Source organism: Takifugu flavidus, chromosome 11, assembly GCF_003711565.1.
Source record: "Takifugu flavidus isolate HTHZ2018 chromosome 11, ASM371156v2, whole genome shotgun sequence".
Taxonomy (NCBI): domain Eukaryota; kingdom Metazoa; phylum Chordata; class Actinopteri; order Tetraodontiformes; family Tetraodontidae; genus Takifugu; species Takifugu flavidus.
The window spans coordinates 9,716,119-9,734,281 of NC_079530.1; the positions used below are offsets into that span (position 1 = coordinate 9,716,119).

At 44.2% G+C, this 18,163-nt stretch overlaps 1 protein-coding gene across 2 annotated transcripts in view; it reads right to left on the reverse strand.

The window, feature by feature from the left end:
• The window catches only part of adam12b (ADAM metallopeptidase domain 12b), a 46,697-nt gene that overhangs the window by 26,106 nt on the left and 2,428 nt on the right, over positions 1-18,163 (reverse strand). For both annotated transcript variants that reach the window (XM_057047036.1, XM_057047037.1), the window contains exons 2-3: positions 11,460-11,581; positions 9,534-9,607 (exon numbers count right to left, since the gene is read on the reverse strand). In XM_057047036.1, coding sequence (XP_056903016.1) covers positions 9,534-9,607; positions 11,460-11,581 — 196 coding nt within the window. The remainder of the gene's footprint in view (positions 1-9,533; positions 9,608-11,459; positions 11,582-18,163) is intronic.

Sequence of the window (18,163 nt, forward strand, 5' to 3'; positions counted from 1 at the left end):
TGAGCCAGGAACCACCCTCTTGTCCAAACTGGAACCGGCCAAATAACTGGGTAAACATATGGTGCCCTTCATTGGACTCTGAAAGCCACATTTTCCCAGTTACCACTAAGTGACATCATCAAACACCCCCCGAGGATCAGGATATCAGAGCTCGAACCCTGAAATGGCCTGAGAATAAGCTTGTAATCCAAGAAGGCTAAAACAGGACATACATACATATATGGGTGCACTGGTCAACACAGACCACAGCAAAAATAAACACATGCAGAGATATCAGACGAGAGTAATGAGCGTGCCTGGGGTTTCCCAGCATGCACTGGGACAGCATACTTGAGGCATTAGCTAATTCAAAGGGAAATGTGTGCAAATCAGTCATCCCACAATCCAGTAAACAGTATTAAACAACCATTATAGCCACAGCGCTGCTTTACTGGTGACATTGTGCCTTTTTTTTGTGAACTTTTGCAGTAGCTTGAGCCTTACGGCACACTGTTGTTTAATGAGGTAAACCAAAACCAAAAACCGGAGATAATCAGCACAATGGAGTGCAATTAGACCCGTCCACAATCACCCTGGTGTGTAACACCAGAGCCATGCCTGCATGAGCAAAAACTGCCTGTTGCATGTATAAAATAGTCATTTGTTCTGTATCCTTCAGTGAGGATAAGAGTTGACCCAACTGATTGAGCGAGTCCTGCTTTTTCCATCGGCAAAAAAAAGTCACATTAAAATGGGAGCAAGGCCTCTTTACTGTATAGCCTCCAGCAGCGAGAAGACCTATATCACAAAAGCAGCCATATCAGCCAAGCCTGTTGAGTCGCCGACCGCCTGCAGCCGTGACGCTGTAGCTCCTTAATGAGTCAAGATCCCCTTTGAAAGTCTGAGAGATAAACTCATTTACTTTGAAATCGCGCTCATGCATCATTCACAAGCGTCTGAATGACGAAAAATTACATTATCCTAAGAAAATGGCCCATTCTTCGGTGATAGTGTTCCAACAGCCTTTACCTTATTGTGTAACGATATTTGCTTCATCTCCAAATGAAAACCGGCCGTTTCACTCAATCCCCAAGACAATACGTTCCCAAACTACATCTTCTTTCCTCGGGGGGACAAATCCTCAAACCTCGGAGGGACAGCGAACAATCTCTGCACAAGCGGGAGGCAATCTACATGTTGCGGTGGTGTATGTGTGTGTGTGTGTGTGTGTGTGTGTGTGTAGGGTGTGTGTGTGTGCAGTCTGCGCAGCTTGTGTGTCTTTCATGACCGCTCAGAATCACTCATTGGAAAATTAACTTTTGTACCTGAGCTAGATCACCCGCTATAAGACAGCTGACCATGTTTCCACACAGGTTGGATGGCGGCTTCGTGGTCGCGACCAGAAGCTCGTGAGCTCAGGTGTGTGTGCACTCCACCGGAGAAGAAAATGAAACTGTTACGGCAATCTGGAGGAGCCTTATAGAGTCATTTACGCTGTTATTGTTGAGTCATTATCATTGGACTTTCCAACACTGCGGGGCTGAGATAATGCTGGAATTTTTACTTCAAATAGTGATAGCACAGTTGGAAATGATAAAAAAAAAGAATTTATGCTTGAACGAGCACAGCAGGGATTAAGACAAAAAACACACCCTCAAATTCTTTAAGCACGAAACAGAAGTTGAACACAAACGTGATGCTGAAGGCTGAGTTGTAAAAGAATGTAAGTGTTGGCCTGCACATCCACAACGTTTAATACTCCTTTGCAGTCGCCCCGACACGGCGGCACGGGCTCCACCAGAAAGCCGAATCGCTCGATGGTTGTTGGGTGACGGCCGCCTGCTGTGACAAAGGTTCAGACCTATTATGTGAAACGACTCTGCTGCACTAATGCGCTCGGTCTCAAACCGCCGCAGCTTTGCGGCGATTAATGCTCCCACCTCCTGCAGCTAAATATCATATCACCGCGTGGAAGCAAGAGTATTGATTTACTCTTTATTACCGGATCCCGCAGTAATTCAGCACGGCGAATAATGATGGAAAAACCTGAAAATGCTGGGAGGCATCATGAGTTCTGCTGCTGTTGCACCGTTGGCAACAGATTAATGAATACGGCGAGCGCCTGCTGAGGCTGTCGTGGTAACAGATGCATTGTTTATGGAGCGCGCCACTTATTTTAATCATTACCACCGAGCCCGAGTGCAAGGTTCTAGTGTGCTGATGGTTTACAGGTTATAAATAAATGGATAAACAAATGAAAGTAGCTTTGAATTTGACTTCAGCTTTTAACGGTTATAGAGGATGGCTCACTTTGTTTACCTTCTGGTTCTAAATGATTTGCTTTCTGTTCCCTTAATCTGCATAAACTGAATTAACCGAACTTCTTCCACAACATAAACATCTTTATATTTAAAAGCATGTTTTTATGACAAGTGATCATAGTTGTGCTTTTATCAGATAATAGTCAGTGAAGAACCATCGTCGTCTTTAAAAAGGGCACAAACAAAATAGAGATCGTCAGAGTTCTGTCCAAATAATGTTTGGTTTTGACATGAATTAATTTGCATGATTAATTGGATAGAAAATGTTGAAAACTGACTTCTTTTTTCTTCCTGCAAAAGAGAAGAAACCTGTGAAACGCAAAGCAACACGCATCAATATGAGTCATGTGTCGCTCGTGCTTCCCCCCAAAAACCTGTAATTTAGCACAAACCCTTTCAGCTTCATAGCGTGAGTGCGCTTGTGCTGTTCTGCACAGAACAGATTAAATATAAGACGTCAGCGCTCCCCCGAGTGCACTCTTCTCAGACACCACCCCCCACTCCCAGAGCCCACTGAGCATTTCTTTTTTAAAAAACGCCTCACATCATTACGTCTTTCTGCACTTTTCACAGTCGCTCTGCTGATTCTCCAATGAGATAATAACCTACAATTTGTCACTCTTCACCCCATTAGCTAACAAACATAGTTCTCGTGAACCTGGTGCTTCTTTCTGACTGGAAGAACATGAGGAGTGATGCTAAAAAAGGGAAATAAGATGGATTTTCAGCAGGAAGCGCCAATCACTTGACAAAGGGTTGTAATATTATAAAGAGCTTTAAAATGAAATACAGCCTGAGGTTCAGTTTGTAGCACTAAGAAACAATAATGTGTAAATGCGTGTGTCTTTTAAGCCCCAATATCCAGTGGGAAACTTAAGGGTTCTATAAGTTAACCTGTCGAAATCATTAGCATCGGAGCCACTCTTCTAGTTTTAACTACGCCTTAAACATTCCTGTTCCTGCTGGTTCTGTCAGGCCCGCTCACACACACTCGGAATTTCAGTCAGTCTGAACACCTGAAGTCCTTTAAGATCTCAGATCTCAGCTGTTCACAGCCTCCTTTGCCGTGGTTTCCCATCAGGACTCCGGACCTCACAGCAACGTTTGCATACCTTTTAATTCCTTCTTAGAACAGGGAAACACTGAACAGGATAAATCGCAATTCCCTGTTTTCAGGCTTTGCAATCGTCCTCACATTATTGTCCTAATCTCAGCAGCACAGATCTTCCTTAATGATCAGTTTATAACCACAGCTGGGTATCTAATGACTGAAAGGATTATATGTTGAAAGCGCTCCGCTTTTTCCTACCGAGTTTTTGATCACGGTGCTTAACATTTCCACGTCTAATATCGGAGCTTCTGGTAGGCAAATGATAGATTATCAGCTGTCTCGGATCACAGCGAATTCCTTCTCCTCCTCTTAAATCACCCCGCCTCATTCACCACCATCAATACTAACCATTTTCTCCTTCTTGCACCCACAATTATCAACTCTAAATTGTGTCTGCCTGTCTTTGCTCAAGAGGTGCAGGATAAACCGGGTTGGCGGATCGATGTCTCATTCACTGCTGAATATCGTCCTTGTACAGGATTGGTCAGACCACTCTGATGCAGCCGTCTGGGCTGAGCCGGTTCTGAGCCACACAGGCGACGACGGCCCGCGGCTTTAAAGTGGCTCATCTTATTCCGGGAGGTAGCTGCAATCATTCGTAAATCTTCCTGCCTCTGAGTTCGTCTTGGATTGATCGGACTGTACTTGACCTAGTTTGGACTTCAGAGCTACTCCTCATATTTTAGCCCGCGTTTCAGCTGTGCTGACTGGAAATTTTCCATAGACCTAAAATATTAGCAGCCACTTCCCTCCACATCTGCTTCCCTGCCGATTTATTTCTGCAACCAGGCAGTGGTGAATGTCCTTGACCTCCCTGTTTACACAGAAAACCTGTTGATTCAACGTGCTGCTGCTATTGTTTTGCTCAGGTCAGCTCATGGACCCGGAGGAGAACTTCCCTTCTACCAGGGATGATGTACTTCCCCCGTCCTTGTTGTTTGTAGGGCACCTGGATAATTGTGAACACATGTTTATGTTTGGCGTGTGTGTGTTTGTGTCTTCACGCATGTGCACAGGGTGACCTTTTAAACTCAAAGCTGACCTTGAAACTTCCTGAACGACTGCAGTGAATCGATTTCTACATGGGCACACGTTACGTACAGAACTCGGGTGCGTTCAGGAGGGAAGGCCAGTGTGTACCTGACTATATAACATGTAATACATCCGGCACGCTGCAAACCAATAAAAAGTATATAAAAAAAAAATCCCATAACCCAAAGAAAAATTCTGTTAAGTCACCTGGGTGCGCCGACAGCTCGGTAGGCTGTTTTGCCGGCAATGTAAGTGTCAAATAAATGACAGGGAGAGTGAAACAGATGCTGAACTGCGCTGTCTCAGGTAGAACCATCCTTATTTCTCATGGGTCTGTGATAAATGACCCATTCTCTGCTGAGGCACAGTGAATGTGAATCAAACCTAATGCAATTTCTACTATAAAGGATTTCTCATTAAATGAGGATTATATCAAGCTTTCTTTGCCACTGTGCTTAATGCAATTCTGGTATATCTTACAACAAAATGATTCCCTAGCCATTGTAAACAACACTCAGGGCTTCACCTTGTCAAAGAACGATGTGCTAGAATGCATTATGATGTAGATTAACAAGAAACTGGAATCACTGGTACTTTTTTGGCAGTGGTTCATGCTGGTGCATATTAATATTGGACATTAAGATGCTTATTATGCACAATCAGGCCCCTAAAAGTGGGTCCAGAACAGCGAAACAGCACATGAAGCCATATGCTGCCGTGCTGCAGACGTGTGCTGATTCAATTGTTAGTTTATTGAGAGCCAACTAAAACAAGGCATTCAGTAAAATCCAGGAGAGACTGCTGTTATTCCAGGATTATATATGTCATTTAAGCATCAAAGGGAGAAATGCAGGAGACCCTGCAAAACATTTCCAAATAAATTACTTGATTGCAGCTCCACAATCACACACGTACAGCATGTGAAGACTTTGTTGGAGGTTCAGAAATAACAAGAGATTGGACTGGTTCCCAGGTTTGCCAGCCAGGTGTGCAAGACTGAAGCATCTGGGATTTTCCTGAACCCACCAACTGGATTTTGTCAGGTACGCTTAGCGCTACTGTAACAGTCGGACCGCGCGAGTGCCGCAAAGCCGATTACTTCAGCAGCAATGTGCTCAGGAGAACATCATCCTGATTAATGAGCTGGAACATGTTTGGTTTTCTTACATGATGCAAAATTGTGGCGCAAACTCTCGTTTTGATCTGTCCTGTTCTAGTTGCAGTCCGCTCCTCCTCCATTTATCCATTTGGTCTGCTTCACATTACGATCTCAGTGGAGATCGGATTTGGTTTTAAAAACCAACTTGCGTTTCAGAAACATTTAAAATCTTGCTGCAAATCAATATCAAGCAATCATTTCCAAAAGCCCTACACTTGACTGATAGCACTTTTTGACTTTTTTTCAATTCAGAATTTGATTTAAAAGGCTGAAAAAAAATCTTGTGAGATGCTTAGCCAATGGTTGGCCGTCTGAACACATCTCGGTATCGATACACGCTAACGGTTTGTGTAGCGGCGCTGCCAACATCAGTTAGCCCGTCAATACACTGCTCTGATGTGAAGCCTGGCCATTTAACCAAAGTCAGCTGACAATAGAGAAACACACACACATGAACCTGAACTGGGGAGAGCAGCACGTGCACCACTTACTGTGATGCTCACCTGACCTTTTAACCTAATATTCCATCAATATTCCCTGCAATGAAACAGGCATGGACTGTCAGACACAGTTGAGTGTGTTGAGCTTACTGGGTCTATACTCTAATTTAAGTTTTGTGTTTAAGGAGGGGAGAAGGAAGGTTTAAACATCTTCATTTGGATTATGTTAAAGCGTTGGATACTTACAGCAGCATTGCGTAACTATCTGGCTACTGTAAACGCTGCATCTGATCATTTACAGAATTCAGCCGATGTGTTTATTCAACGGGCTTTGCCTTGCTAAATAAGGACAGGTGCCGATGTTCTGGAACGTGGATGTTTAAGTCCTCAGCATCATAAAGGCAACGGTGGACAGTGTTGCGTAACCTCTGGATTGTGCACATTCTTTGTGATGTGAATCTACTCAATCTTAAAGCTGCCTTTTATCCTTTTGATCAGGTTCCAAAAGTAAAAAACAAACAAAGCCCTCTTATCTTTTCTCCAGGCAGCACCTTGTGCTCTCTCCTTCAGCCTTTCACTGTGGGCCTTTTTTCTTGCCACCTTGGTCTCGCACGTGTTATCTTGCAGGACCAACTCTCACCGCAGGCATTGCTCATCACACACAACCTCTTTAGCCAACTAATTAATGTCAGCAGGAGGGAAACTGTGATTACGGCATGTTCAAACCTTGACAAAAAGTAAATGTCACTGTTTCCCAGAAAGGAAGTGCATGAAAACCTGCAGAGGAGACGAATCCCGAGAGTAAAAAACAATAAAAATAAAAAACCAAAAATACTAGACTGATGTGAACTGGACTGGACTGGACTGGTGGCTGTTCAACCATCCTCCCAAGAGATGGGGGAGGGGCGGTGGTGAAATGTGGACACAAAAACACAAAAACTGCAAGACATGACAGGAAATGGAACACTGATTAAATGCATATGGAATAAAGGAAGTCAGGGTTGGAGAAAGAGGTCTATGGAAAAGAGCGTGGTGGCTGTTTAACATCCAGAATCCAAGTCCTGACCTCACGCTGCTCAGCATAAACATAGTGGGAAGGCACATAAATACAGCAATAACCACTTTTCCGACTCCACACATCGGAGCCAACAGCATAAAAAGCACCAAAAGTCTTTTCCACATGAAGAACGAATCAGAGAAAATGAGTCCGACTTCAGATCTCCTTCTGACCTGGCTATTATAGTTCTTCTCTCAGCTGCTCAATGTCCAAATCCAGGACAGTCCTAATCTCTACTAACCTGCAGGACATCGTGTTTTTGTCCTTCAACTCATTTAAAACACCTCACCATTTAAATGCCAGCTTTGTCATTGGAACGGTGCAGATCCACCTTCCAAAAGAAGCACACAGAGGATGTGACTGTGAGCAAATTTTTGGTCAAAAATATATGTCAGTCAGATGTGCCCGTGGGTTGTAAGGGCCTCTTTTCTTTTCCTGCCACAGAAGAATGAAAGGAAATGTTGTCATTGGGAAACACACGGGAAAAGTCGGACAATCCTGTACCCGCTCATTGTTTTTCAAGGAGAACATGAATGGCAATGACTTGAATTTACAGTTCATTCTTTATGGAATCAAATATGCAAAGGAGACATGTTCCTGGCCTTCGTCTGGTAAAATAAGCTACCAAGTCCACATATAATTACCTGTAACCTAGCAACCCACTTAACGAAAAAGTGGAAACTTGTTACAAGAACCCAGATCTGTTCCTCTCAGTTCACACTCAGATGTACGTGGGTCAAAAGAGGCTTCAGACGATTTCGTGATTAAAGCTTTCTCAGGGGTGAAATAGCAGATAGTGCCAGTCTCTAATCCAGACTAATGTGTAATGCTGGATACGCCCATCATTAATCATGTGACACCGACTAAGAGTGCCATTGATCAATGTTAGAATGTCACAGAAAACACTGTTTGCCTACTACCTAATTCTACCGCTGTAAATATTTTATAAGACTTGGCCATTTCCATTCCTGCTCGAGTAAAGATGGATGTGGCAGATCTGGAAGCTCTTTCTTCAATAGTGTTCAGTGATGTCATTTGAATCATATATTAAGGGACGGAGAAGCATTGAATGCCGTTATATTTAAAGGTAAGCAGGCTACAGCAGTCCCCGGAGACCTGCTGCCAAGATCAAGATCAAAATTAGCAACGTGCGCGAAGGAATGCTTTATTCAAATATGTCGTTATTCTGTTCGTATCGGTTACTCTCGTCACCCACACGGAACCGCATTTTATTACTATTACCGTAGCCTAATCCACAGGGCCGTCCAAGATACAAACAACAGGCAACTCCCTCGCCCCTGGAGCTGAAATACAGCCCCGGCTGGAGCACATTTTAGAAGTGAAACAGTAAATTTACAACGGTATTAAAAACCGAGGCCCTGTGAAACGCAACGCGGCAAGAATTATTCAAGCTCACTGCATTCCAGATAGCCACTTCCCTCACACACTCTCACACACATTCTTTCACTCAGATTTATACAGTTTCACCATTTTAATGGGGCTAAAATTGTCCAGTAGAAGCCTCCTTAGCATTAGCATGTTCCCCACCGTCCTTCTGCCCCTGGACAATTACGGCTTTGACAAAACAGCCTCGGACAGAGGTCAGGGACCGCCTGTGATTGGCTGACAGGACACATCTGGTCCCACAGAAAAGTGGCTGGACGGGAAGCGCAGCACGCTGGCGTGTGATGACGGATGACTCACAGCTGATGCTGACGTTGTGAGAGGTCATGGGAAGGAAGGGAAGTGGCGGGGTCAGTCAGGATGCCGGCTTCCTCGGCAGCATTTACCGACCGCGCTCCCAACAGTGCCCAGACTGGTTTTATTGGCGGCTGTTCTACTGTAGGATTCTGATTCACACTGAGGTTCCACTGAAAAGCTCGATCAGGAGAAATGGCCGACGCGCTCCATCGATCGGCGTCAAAAAGAGAGGAGACGAATATCTGCGAACAATAACAGCAAAAACAATACCCACGGAGGCAAAAGCGCCATCCTTTTGACCTCTACGAAGACTTGCTATCTCCACCCAAATCATCTGCACAGAGTGTACATACATATTTATCAACACGAAGTGATCCCCACCTCGCGCCGCACAATTCAATATTATTTTCCTCAGCACAGACGGGAGGGATGAGAGGAGAGGAGGGAGGACGAGCGCGTCCTCAGAGCTCTCTTCTCCCTTAGTCTTTATCAGCTTTCATCTCTCAAGCCTTCGGAGAGTGTGAACCATAAAAGAGTCCAATCACTGGGGGACATATTATTTTCTCCCTCCTTGAATACACTATATCATAACCCCAGACCCACACAACTTCACAGCCTCTTGCATTTATTACTCCATCCAGCCGTAGCCGGGGCCATTTATCTGCGGGCCCTGATTTGCATAAACATTCAGTGAGTCAGTGGAGATGGATAAATGAATCAGGCAAACACTCACTCATTTTTTTCCAGCAACAGGATCAACTTTTCACCTTCTGCTTGTACCAGTAGCCGGAGCGATGCGGGATAGCCCTGAAATACAAAAAAAAAGATCAAAATCATTAAATTAGCTAATGTATGCTGACATTGAGGCGGATCGGAACGACCGTTTTTGTGCTCCGGCGCATTTTATTTACCTTTTATTCGCCTGTAACCTGTAATAAAAAAGTGTGAACCGCCTTTATACAGCTTGGGTGAAAGGCGGGACACGAGAGGGTGAGAAACAGGAAGTGCACATCCTCCGCTTCCACAGGCATGTGTGTGAAAATTTGGTGCTGGTTTTTAAAATTTCCCAACGTAAAACTGCTGACACAGCAATTGTTTAGCGTTATAATGTTGCACCTTTCTTTGCAGGAGCCATACGCCCCTGAAAACGGTTCCAACCCACAAACAGATAATAGCCTCTTTCTATTCTTATTGAAAGCTATCGTGCCTTTAGCGGCAAAAACTGCGTTTAATTATAGAGGCAACCGTGACAATAATAAATTATGAATGTTCTGTTGCGCGTTGCAATTAATGCCAGCAAATATTCATGGAAATGCCCATGATCCAAGAAATTGCACTCATGAGAAATGGCAAATGTCATTTTGAGATTTAATCCTTAATTAAATCTCAAAATGGCAATTTTAGTGAGAAACTGCTTTAAAATGACATGAAGCCTTTCAGAAAATCATTACCGGGGTGAAGAAGTGGCCCTGTGGCAGGAAAATAAAGCATTTTGCATTCAAGCCTTAAGATGTCACCACTTCTTACAACAAGAACATTAAAACAGACAGATATTTCCATGATTGGGGAACAAAGATGGGAAAATGACCGGCTGATAGCTCAAGACCGAGGATTGGTATTGTGACATTTATATGTCTGCTTATTGTTGCCTGCAGGTCTGTTTAACATTCAGTCAACTCGTCTCTGTGACTTTAAGCAATCTGCTTCCCTGCTTTTTTACTGGAAATAAATGTACTTTTCATTTTGCTGGGGTTCACTTGCAGAAACATTCCACAATCAAGGACCTTATTGTAGCTGCTAATTGTTAATTCAACACAATATATTTGCATATTATCTTTGGCTAATGCTCATTTTTGGCTAATGCTAGTTTTCTTAATCGGATTTCTTAATTTGTTTTGCAATGAAGAAGACCTACCTTAGTCTTTACTCTCGTAGCTAAATGACAACGTGCCGTTGTTCTACATTAATGACGGACCACTGGATCTATAGAATATTAAACTCAACTATTTCTTTTTATTTCACTCAACACAGCTTGAGACCCCGTTTGTGATATGTATTTTGCACATGTTAATAGCGTGACGCTCATAAATATTTGATATCGTGCGCACGCCTCCTGGAAAACTTTCCATAAGTTCTGATGAGGAATCCATCATAAATATTCATACACTTTCTTTTTTAAACTCTCTTCCTGACTGTCCTAGATCACAAGTCTAGACAAACCAGAGGAGGCTGATTAGACTACATAATGCAGTTCACCATGAGTAGTTCGGCATCTTTTAATTTAATATGTAACAAATGGTGCTTAAAAGAATAAAACACACACGGTTTTGCAAGAATGAAGCACGTATTTCTGCATTAAGGAGTGACGAAAACTGTGACCAGAGCTGTGGCAAACATGCCCTTTCAGCCCAATTGTCTGGGCATGAAATATAACTAAAAAGGAAAATATCTTACATTTAACTTCAGAAACATAAAAATAATAATATAAAAAACGCTTTTACAAATCAGTCAAGTCCACTGCTAAGACTGGGGGTGGGGGGGGATGATTCCTTCACTGCCATCTGTAATCGAAACAATTTCGTTTCTGTCGTCCATCTTGTTTTACAGTCAGTGGGAAGCAGAGGTGAAAGGTCAATGAGCTGGTGATAAGTGCACCTACCCTTGTCCTGAGCTGGCTCAGAGGTCTGGGGTCCTTGCCCTTTAGAAGCAGCGGGATGGTTGATTCATAGTTTTCTGTTGGGGCTGCCTCGCCTCGAGGTTTGTTCCCATCGGGATGACTTCCTGTTAAAGAGGCAGAGAGGGAAACGCAGACGTGTGAGGACGGACTGAATTAAACTTTAACTTCTGTGTCACAAACCTTACAGTTCTGTGGGAGGAATTTGTTAAACAGGGAAGCAGACAAAAAGGGTCAAATCTCTGAAATACCTTTAATAATTCAAGGTGACGTTCCAGTAAAAAGAAAACCTGGATTCGAGGCAGCCAGACAAAGACTGTGCCTCTGCCTCCCAAAGAGCTTTTGCAATCGAGCCACAGCCACAACAGAGCATCAATAATACAGTATATCCTTCCACTCTGTTTATGAGCAGCCTTTACCATATCTCCAGATGGGAGCAAAGGAAGAAAAATAGCTTCCTGGATCAAAATGACCTTCTGCTTTATATCTTCCCTTTTCACTTGATACAACACATCAGAAAATGGTGAAACCAGCTGACTTTTCCTCTTTTTTGAACTCTTAATGGATTGAAATGAGCAAAAGCGACACCCAAGAAGTGCACTCAAACCACATATAGTGCCGGGCATATGCATCATATTTAGGATGAAATCCACTAAAGCGGATCAGTGGCTGTGAGCGGAATGTGGGAATCACAGTCTGAATTCCCTCGGCTCCCTCTCCTCCCATTCCTCCCACAGATAATTGAGCCTGTCCCCCAGCGTCAGCGAGCAGAGGCCTGCTGTGACACTCTGAGAGTCCTGCCTGCTCCTATATTTACTGTAAGTCTAAGATCTGTGTTTGTAACCCCCTCCCTCGTGACGTGCACCTTAGCATCTGCTTGTCTGCGGCGTGCATGTGTAGCCTCACGCAGGGTACAGAAAGAGTTCAGTAGAACACAGAGGGAGCGACGCTGCAGTCTGACACACTTTGTGTACTTCTCCCAGCAGGAGATGCCTCCTTTTCAAGTGCTGATCCTCTTTTAAGTCTGTGGGGTTTTCCTTAAAAGACAATATTCAGGCACCGCGCCTGCCTTCTCTTACCAGTTCAAACAGGCAGCTCCATCGCGCCCTCACCCCGGCCCTCACCCTCCATTTACCCACAATGCATAATAAGCCAACAAAAGCATTAAAGGGCTCTCTTGTATGTAATGGGGCATTTGAACGAGTGCCAATGGTGGGTTGTTGGTTTTAGGGGTGCATGAAAGCAAAGTGAGGCAGATGGAGCAGCGTGACCGAGACCACAGGCTGTGGCTCGAGCGCCATTAAAAAGGAGTTAAAAAGGGAAAGTCGAGCGCAAGTCTTGTTAATAAAAGACCTCAACACCTCAATTGGTGTGGAAATGAAACGTTAATTCAGAGGCAACACTATAAACTGCGCAGATGGACGAACTTCCTAAAAGGCAGGGTTCATTTAAACAGATGCTGATGGAAACATATTAAATATTTAACACACCACAGTAGGTAATAAATCGCAAAGCCTGAGGAGCGAGGGTCGGCGGGCCTCTGCGCGCTGCACAGCACTTCCTGACAAGCGCTCTCTTTTGAAGCACAGTGACCAATTTGTGTAAACAGCATGTGGCTTTCTCAAGGCATTTGTGTAAGATGGATGGAGATTAAAGCTTCTATGCCAATGCTGCTCGCTGGAAGAGGCGTTTCCTTCAAACCACAAAGAAACGTGGCGGTCGTGATCGCTCATCAGCTTTATCCTCTTTGGGAAAATTATAAATTCCAACTAAAACTGGGTTAATCCCACATGTTTTTCGGGAGCGTCTTCGCTGCTGAGCCAACAACACTTGTGTCCCAATGTTGGACACAAGTGGACATCTGCTACGGGTCAGAATGAGTCTTTTTGTGAGCCAAACAATTTGGTTTTTTCCCCACCCACCATTTCTGTAAATTAAAAAAAAGAAGAAATCTCTCAAGGGTTTTTGTTATTTGAGCGGGTGACATTCATCTGAGCCGGGACCGATGTCCAAGATTATGGTGCGTATGTTGCAGGGATGATTAAAGCAAAGCAGCCACACGGGCATTAATAATGCATAGAACAGTGAGAGTGCAGGCAGATTTATCCGATTTTCCCAAACTTTAAAGTCGGGGGGTGCCCACGCTGTTTTTCATTTACAGCTAATATGCCGTCTGCTCAATCAGCACTGCTCATGTACGAAAGCCCTCTGCCAGGAGGAGAAGGTCAAAAACAAGGATAAAGTCTTTTTCATGCACAGAAAGATGCCAAAAGTGAGGGAAATAAGCCACATATTGCAGCAGTTAGTGCACAGAAAAGAGAATAATAACGTCTGAGTTTTTGAGATTGAAAAAAAAAACCACTGCTGAAGGAAGTTTGAAATCCATTGCATCATCAGTGGACGCTAACAGGGATTAATGCTAACTTTATCAGTCATTACATGCTTGGGTTATTTTATTCATCCAATTAAGATTTTCATGATTTGGCCTTTCAATAACAAGGTGGCTTTCCACTGCTCAGCATTCAAATCACATCCTTCTCAACCACACAGGTGCTTTATTTGGAAATTTTACCACATTTAGCCACGTTTGAGTTTGCTCTGTTCTTTCTGGGATAAAGATAGAAAAAGTTTGTGAGCTGCTGATAAAGGTTGTGCTGATGCAGGATGAATATTTAATGTTCAACATCTTTTTTTTTTTAAAGGCCCCATAAAAGGTTCATGGCTACCATTATTTCCTCAGTGGAGCTTCTTCGCTTTTAAAAACAGAAACTTTTCGAATGAAACATAAAAATGGTGGGAGTCATTGAACTGTCGCTACTGGGTGTGATGGAAACCAGTTCTGACTCTAAAATCACCCAAGGGTGCTGAGCAGATTGATCACCCTTAATAATTGTCAAATCTGTGCAATGTCATGGATGCTAGGAACAGATCTGTTCGTACGTTGGCACGTTATAACTCCAATAAAACATTCCCATGTCAAACTCCAAGTTGACTATTGTAGCCAGTTTTACGCTAAATGGGATAAAAGTCTGATCCCTTGTTTTTGCTTCTCCCTTTGATGATTCCATCTGATGATCTGACACAATAGATCTGAGGATTAAAGACCCTGAAACGCTGTATCTTATAGGTTAACCTGGAGCAGAGATCACTGAATATATTAGGAAGTCATCCGCGTACATGCGCATAATTTCTGATACCACATGAAAACACCGCTGACCTATATAAAGACGATGATGCCGTATCAACAATGAGCTTTCAGAAGTAAAGAGCTCTTATCAAAGAGAATGAGGAATGAGGCTGATCTGAGCCCAATGCAACTCATCTCTCCAACAGTGTCATTCGGGAAAGTAAACATGACTTCTAACTGGGGATATATACACGCATACAAGATGAAATACTGGCATTAAGTGATAAAAAAGCATCTTAAGTTGTCTGTCTGGGTTGTTTGAAGGCATCGCTCACACTGCGGAGGCAAAGTTAGCACCGGATGTGCCTCAAGCTGGTCTCTTCAACGGTGACATTTGGCTTTATTTAACTAGTTTGTCTTGGAAGCGACAGAAAGGACACGCCGTCTCCAGGACGGATCCTTCTCCATCTCCGAACCAACCTTCTGTCAGTAGAAGATACCGAGGCTGGCCCAGTCTGCGGGCTAACGTGCTCCGATGTGACGTCGGTGTTGAAGAATCGGAATGTTCAGGCAAGGTTGAGGAAGAGCTCAGGCTTAGATAATTTCTAATCACGTTAGAGAACCAGATTCTGGGATCATGATGTCATAGAAAGAGGCACTTGTGTTTGACATATAGATAATATATTAATATTTAGAAAAACTGAAGGACTGTCATTAGCAGCCCAGCAGCGTCACCCTGACTGGCCGTGACGCACGTCACCGTACACGACAAACGAAACACGGACAAGGTTAGTTCGAGGTTAACGAGATCAGATTCATCAGAAGGGAAACAGATGGAGGCTTTGACTTGCTATTACCAGCTTTATTCTTAAATGTTAACTTCATTATCTGCTGACAATCAGGAATATAAATTACATTTCCCGCTGTTCCATCCCACAAGTGGACCAGCGAGGCCGTCTCAGCTGTCAAGGCTGTCTGCCATCTTGCTTCAGTAGAGTCTTGTCAGCATAAAGAACAGAATTAAAGCAAAATAAAAAAATACCCGCAGGTCCTTTATCATCAACAGCCTTCCTCGCAGCAGTTGGGAAAAGTGCATTTTACACTTCTTCTTTTAAAAGCCGCCCCTCCTATGAGTCCTTTTTTTTTAATGTACAGAAAAATAAAACCTGCTGCTTAAACAGCACATTTCCGGCACGGCGCTCCGACTGCGCCACGAGGCACGCAAAGTCGGACATCATTATTTAACGAATGGGAACGCTCACGCGCTACTTTGTTGCATACAAATTTACGACTGACGCTAGGAGCAAGCTGAAAGGAAAAGGCGCTTCCCGCTGATGAAAACAAGTCATCCATTTTGAAGCTCCCCTTTTATGTGCGCGCAAATGCTTTTTTCCTCTCTGTGCTCAATCTAGTTTAATGAACTGGGCAGCGTTCACAATACCATTTTTCAGCAACAAGAGGATGGAAATTACATGTGGTCAACATGACCTCGGCCCTGCTCTCCAAGTAATTACAATGTTCAAAAACAAACTATTTTAAGACGTATAAGATGAAAGAAGGATGGAACATTTCGGAAAATGATGGCTCGGCTAATGGTTTCTGAGGACTCGGCAACAGTTTTTGACACAAATGTGGTCTGGTGGGAAAAAGATCCGCCAGGGAATCTTCGACATGAACGGCAACAGTCGTATGGCTTTTCATTTTCACATCACAATCTGTAATTCATTTCCTTTATGCATAAAATTGTGAGAGAATCAAATCAGGAAGAGTCCGTGTGCGTGCTGCGGGGTTCAAACAGCCGACTCAGCAATTCTGAGGCTCCTGATCAAATTACATTTGTACTACCGAGGACCAATTAATGTTGAATCAATCCAGTACCTGGAAAAGCACCAGAGAGGGAAAGCAGTGTTGTACAATACTGCCGGACAGAGAGGAAGACGAAGGACTTCAGCGCGGCACAGTTTGACTGTCAAAGGACAAACATACAACACTGTGCTTCAATATTTACACATGCTGGCTGACGGCAGTGACCATCATCTACAGGTGCCATTTGGGCCCCTATAAATGCCCCAGCAACAGTGTCGTTGTGAACCAAAGGCAGAGAAACACTCACCAATGTGACAGTGGGAACTGATCCGTCAGTGCTGGGAAAGAGGAGTATTTCCACGTGCCAGCGAACCTCTTTAACATAACATAATAACCAATCACCGCCCTGCCGGGGTAAGATGAAAGGTCAGCAGCTCTCGGTGAAATGCCAATAAGAGGAGCCCTCTCAGGCCGGGTTACTGAGATTTGTCCAAGTGTCCCCCTCCCGTCCTGTTTGAGAGATGCCGGAAAAGCCTTTTCCCATCTCCGCTCGCAGAGATTTAGGCGTTCCGTCTCCGAGCCGGGGAGATTTCTGCTCGGAGGATTTGCTGTAGGGATTTACAGAAACTTATCGCACATGATGGGTCACACAGCAGCCACATGTGAGAGAGATGGGGGTCTCGGCGGGTGTGGATTCAGCTGCTTTGTGTTTAATGGAGGGCGAAGATGCTCTAATTGGCCAGTCGGTCAGTTACCCATCTGACTCCTGGAGTCAGACTGGATCTACTGATAGATACAAATCTACTGGTCATAACGGCCTCAGGACTTTGGTGGATTTTTGCTGAGCGCCATTATTACAGTTTTTCTCCCGAACCAGGGTCCTCACCCCCCAGCACCAGACCTTTTTGATTTAATCCTTCAGAAGATGAAAACAGACTTTATTCTTGATGCCATGGCAAATTATACAGCTGCATCAGACCGTTGCCCCGCTCTGTCCGTGTCACCGGGGAGGTCAGACCTCGTTTTCGCCTCCCTGTCATTCCTCTCGAATGTCAGGAACACGGACCCTGGCTCTGACACTTTAGTTCTTGCTCTGCTTCATAAATTTCCCCTTCAAAAAGTCCAAATAAATCTGAGCTTGACAGGAAGTCTGACGCATTCAGTCACCGCAGTAAACGGATGACGGAGTCGACTAATGTACCCAAGTGGGAGGGACCTCGCACCCACCTTAACTTATCATGGCCCCGATTGGCTGCTCGGATCTGGACTTTGAGTTATTTTGTGTGTTTCTATTACCTTCCCTGGTCATCACACCCCAGTTAGCACCCCTGTTCTGTGCAAGGCGCCGGTTTGTGCGCCGCACTGCTGCCTCATAAGCGGCTTATCTATTTTATCTGTGATCCCATCATCCTCGGACCGAGCAGGAAGAGGAGTAGTCACACTGACGGCTATAATGACCGATGGCGCTTAACAGGGAGGGACGTTTGTAACTATATCTGCTGTTCCCATGTGCCGCCCAATCAATGCCAAGCTGCCCTGGAAATGTCATGTGGGGGGAGCAGAGCTGGGTGAGGTCATTTTCTTTCTGTCTCCATCAGAAAGCACTTGTAAGCACTAGACGGCAGCCATCCATCAGATCAGATGACGGACGGACGTTACGCCGCAGCAAACTGGAGCTAAACGTGAAGACGTTGCTTCAGGGTGGTTCGGGCTTCCTTTCTGCCCATTTGTTTCAATTACAGACATTCTAACCTTT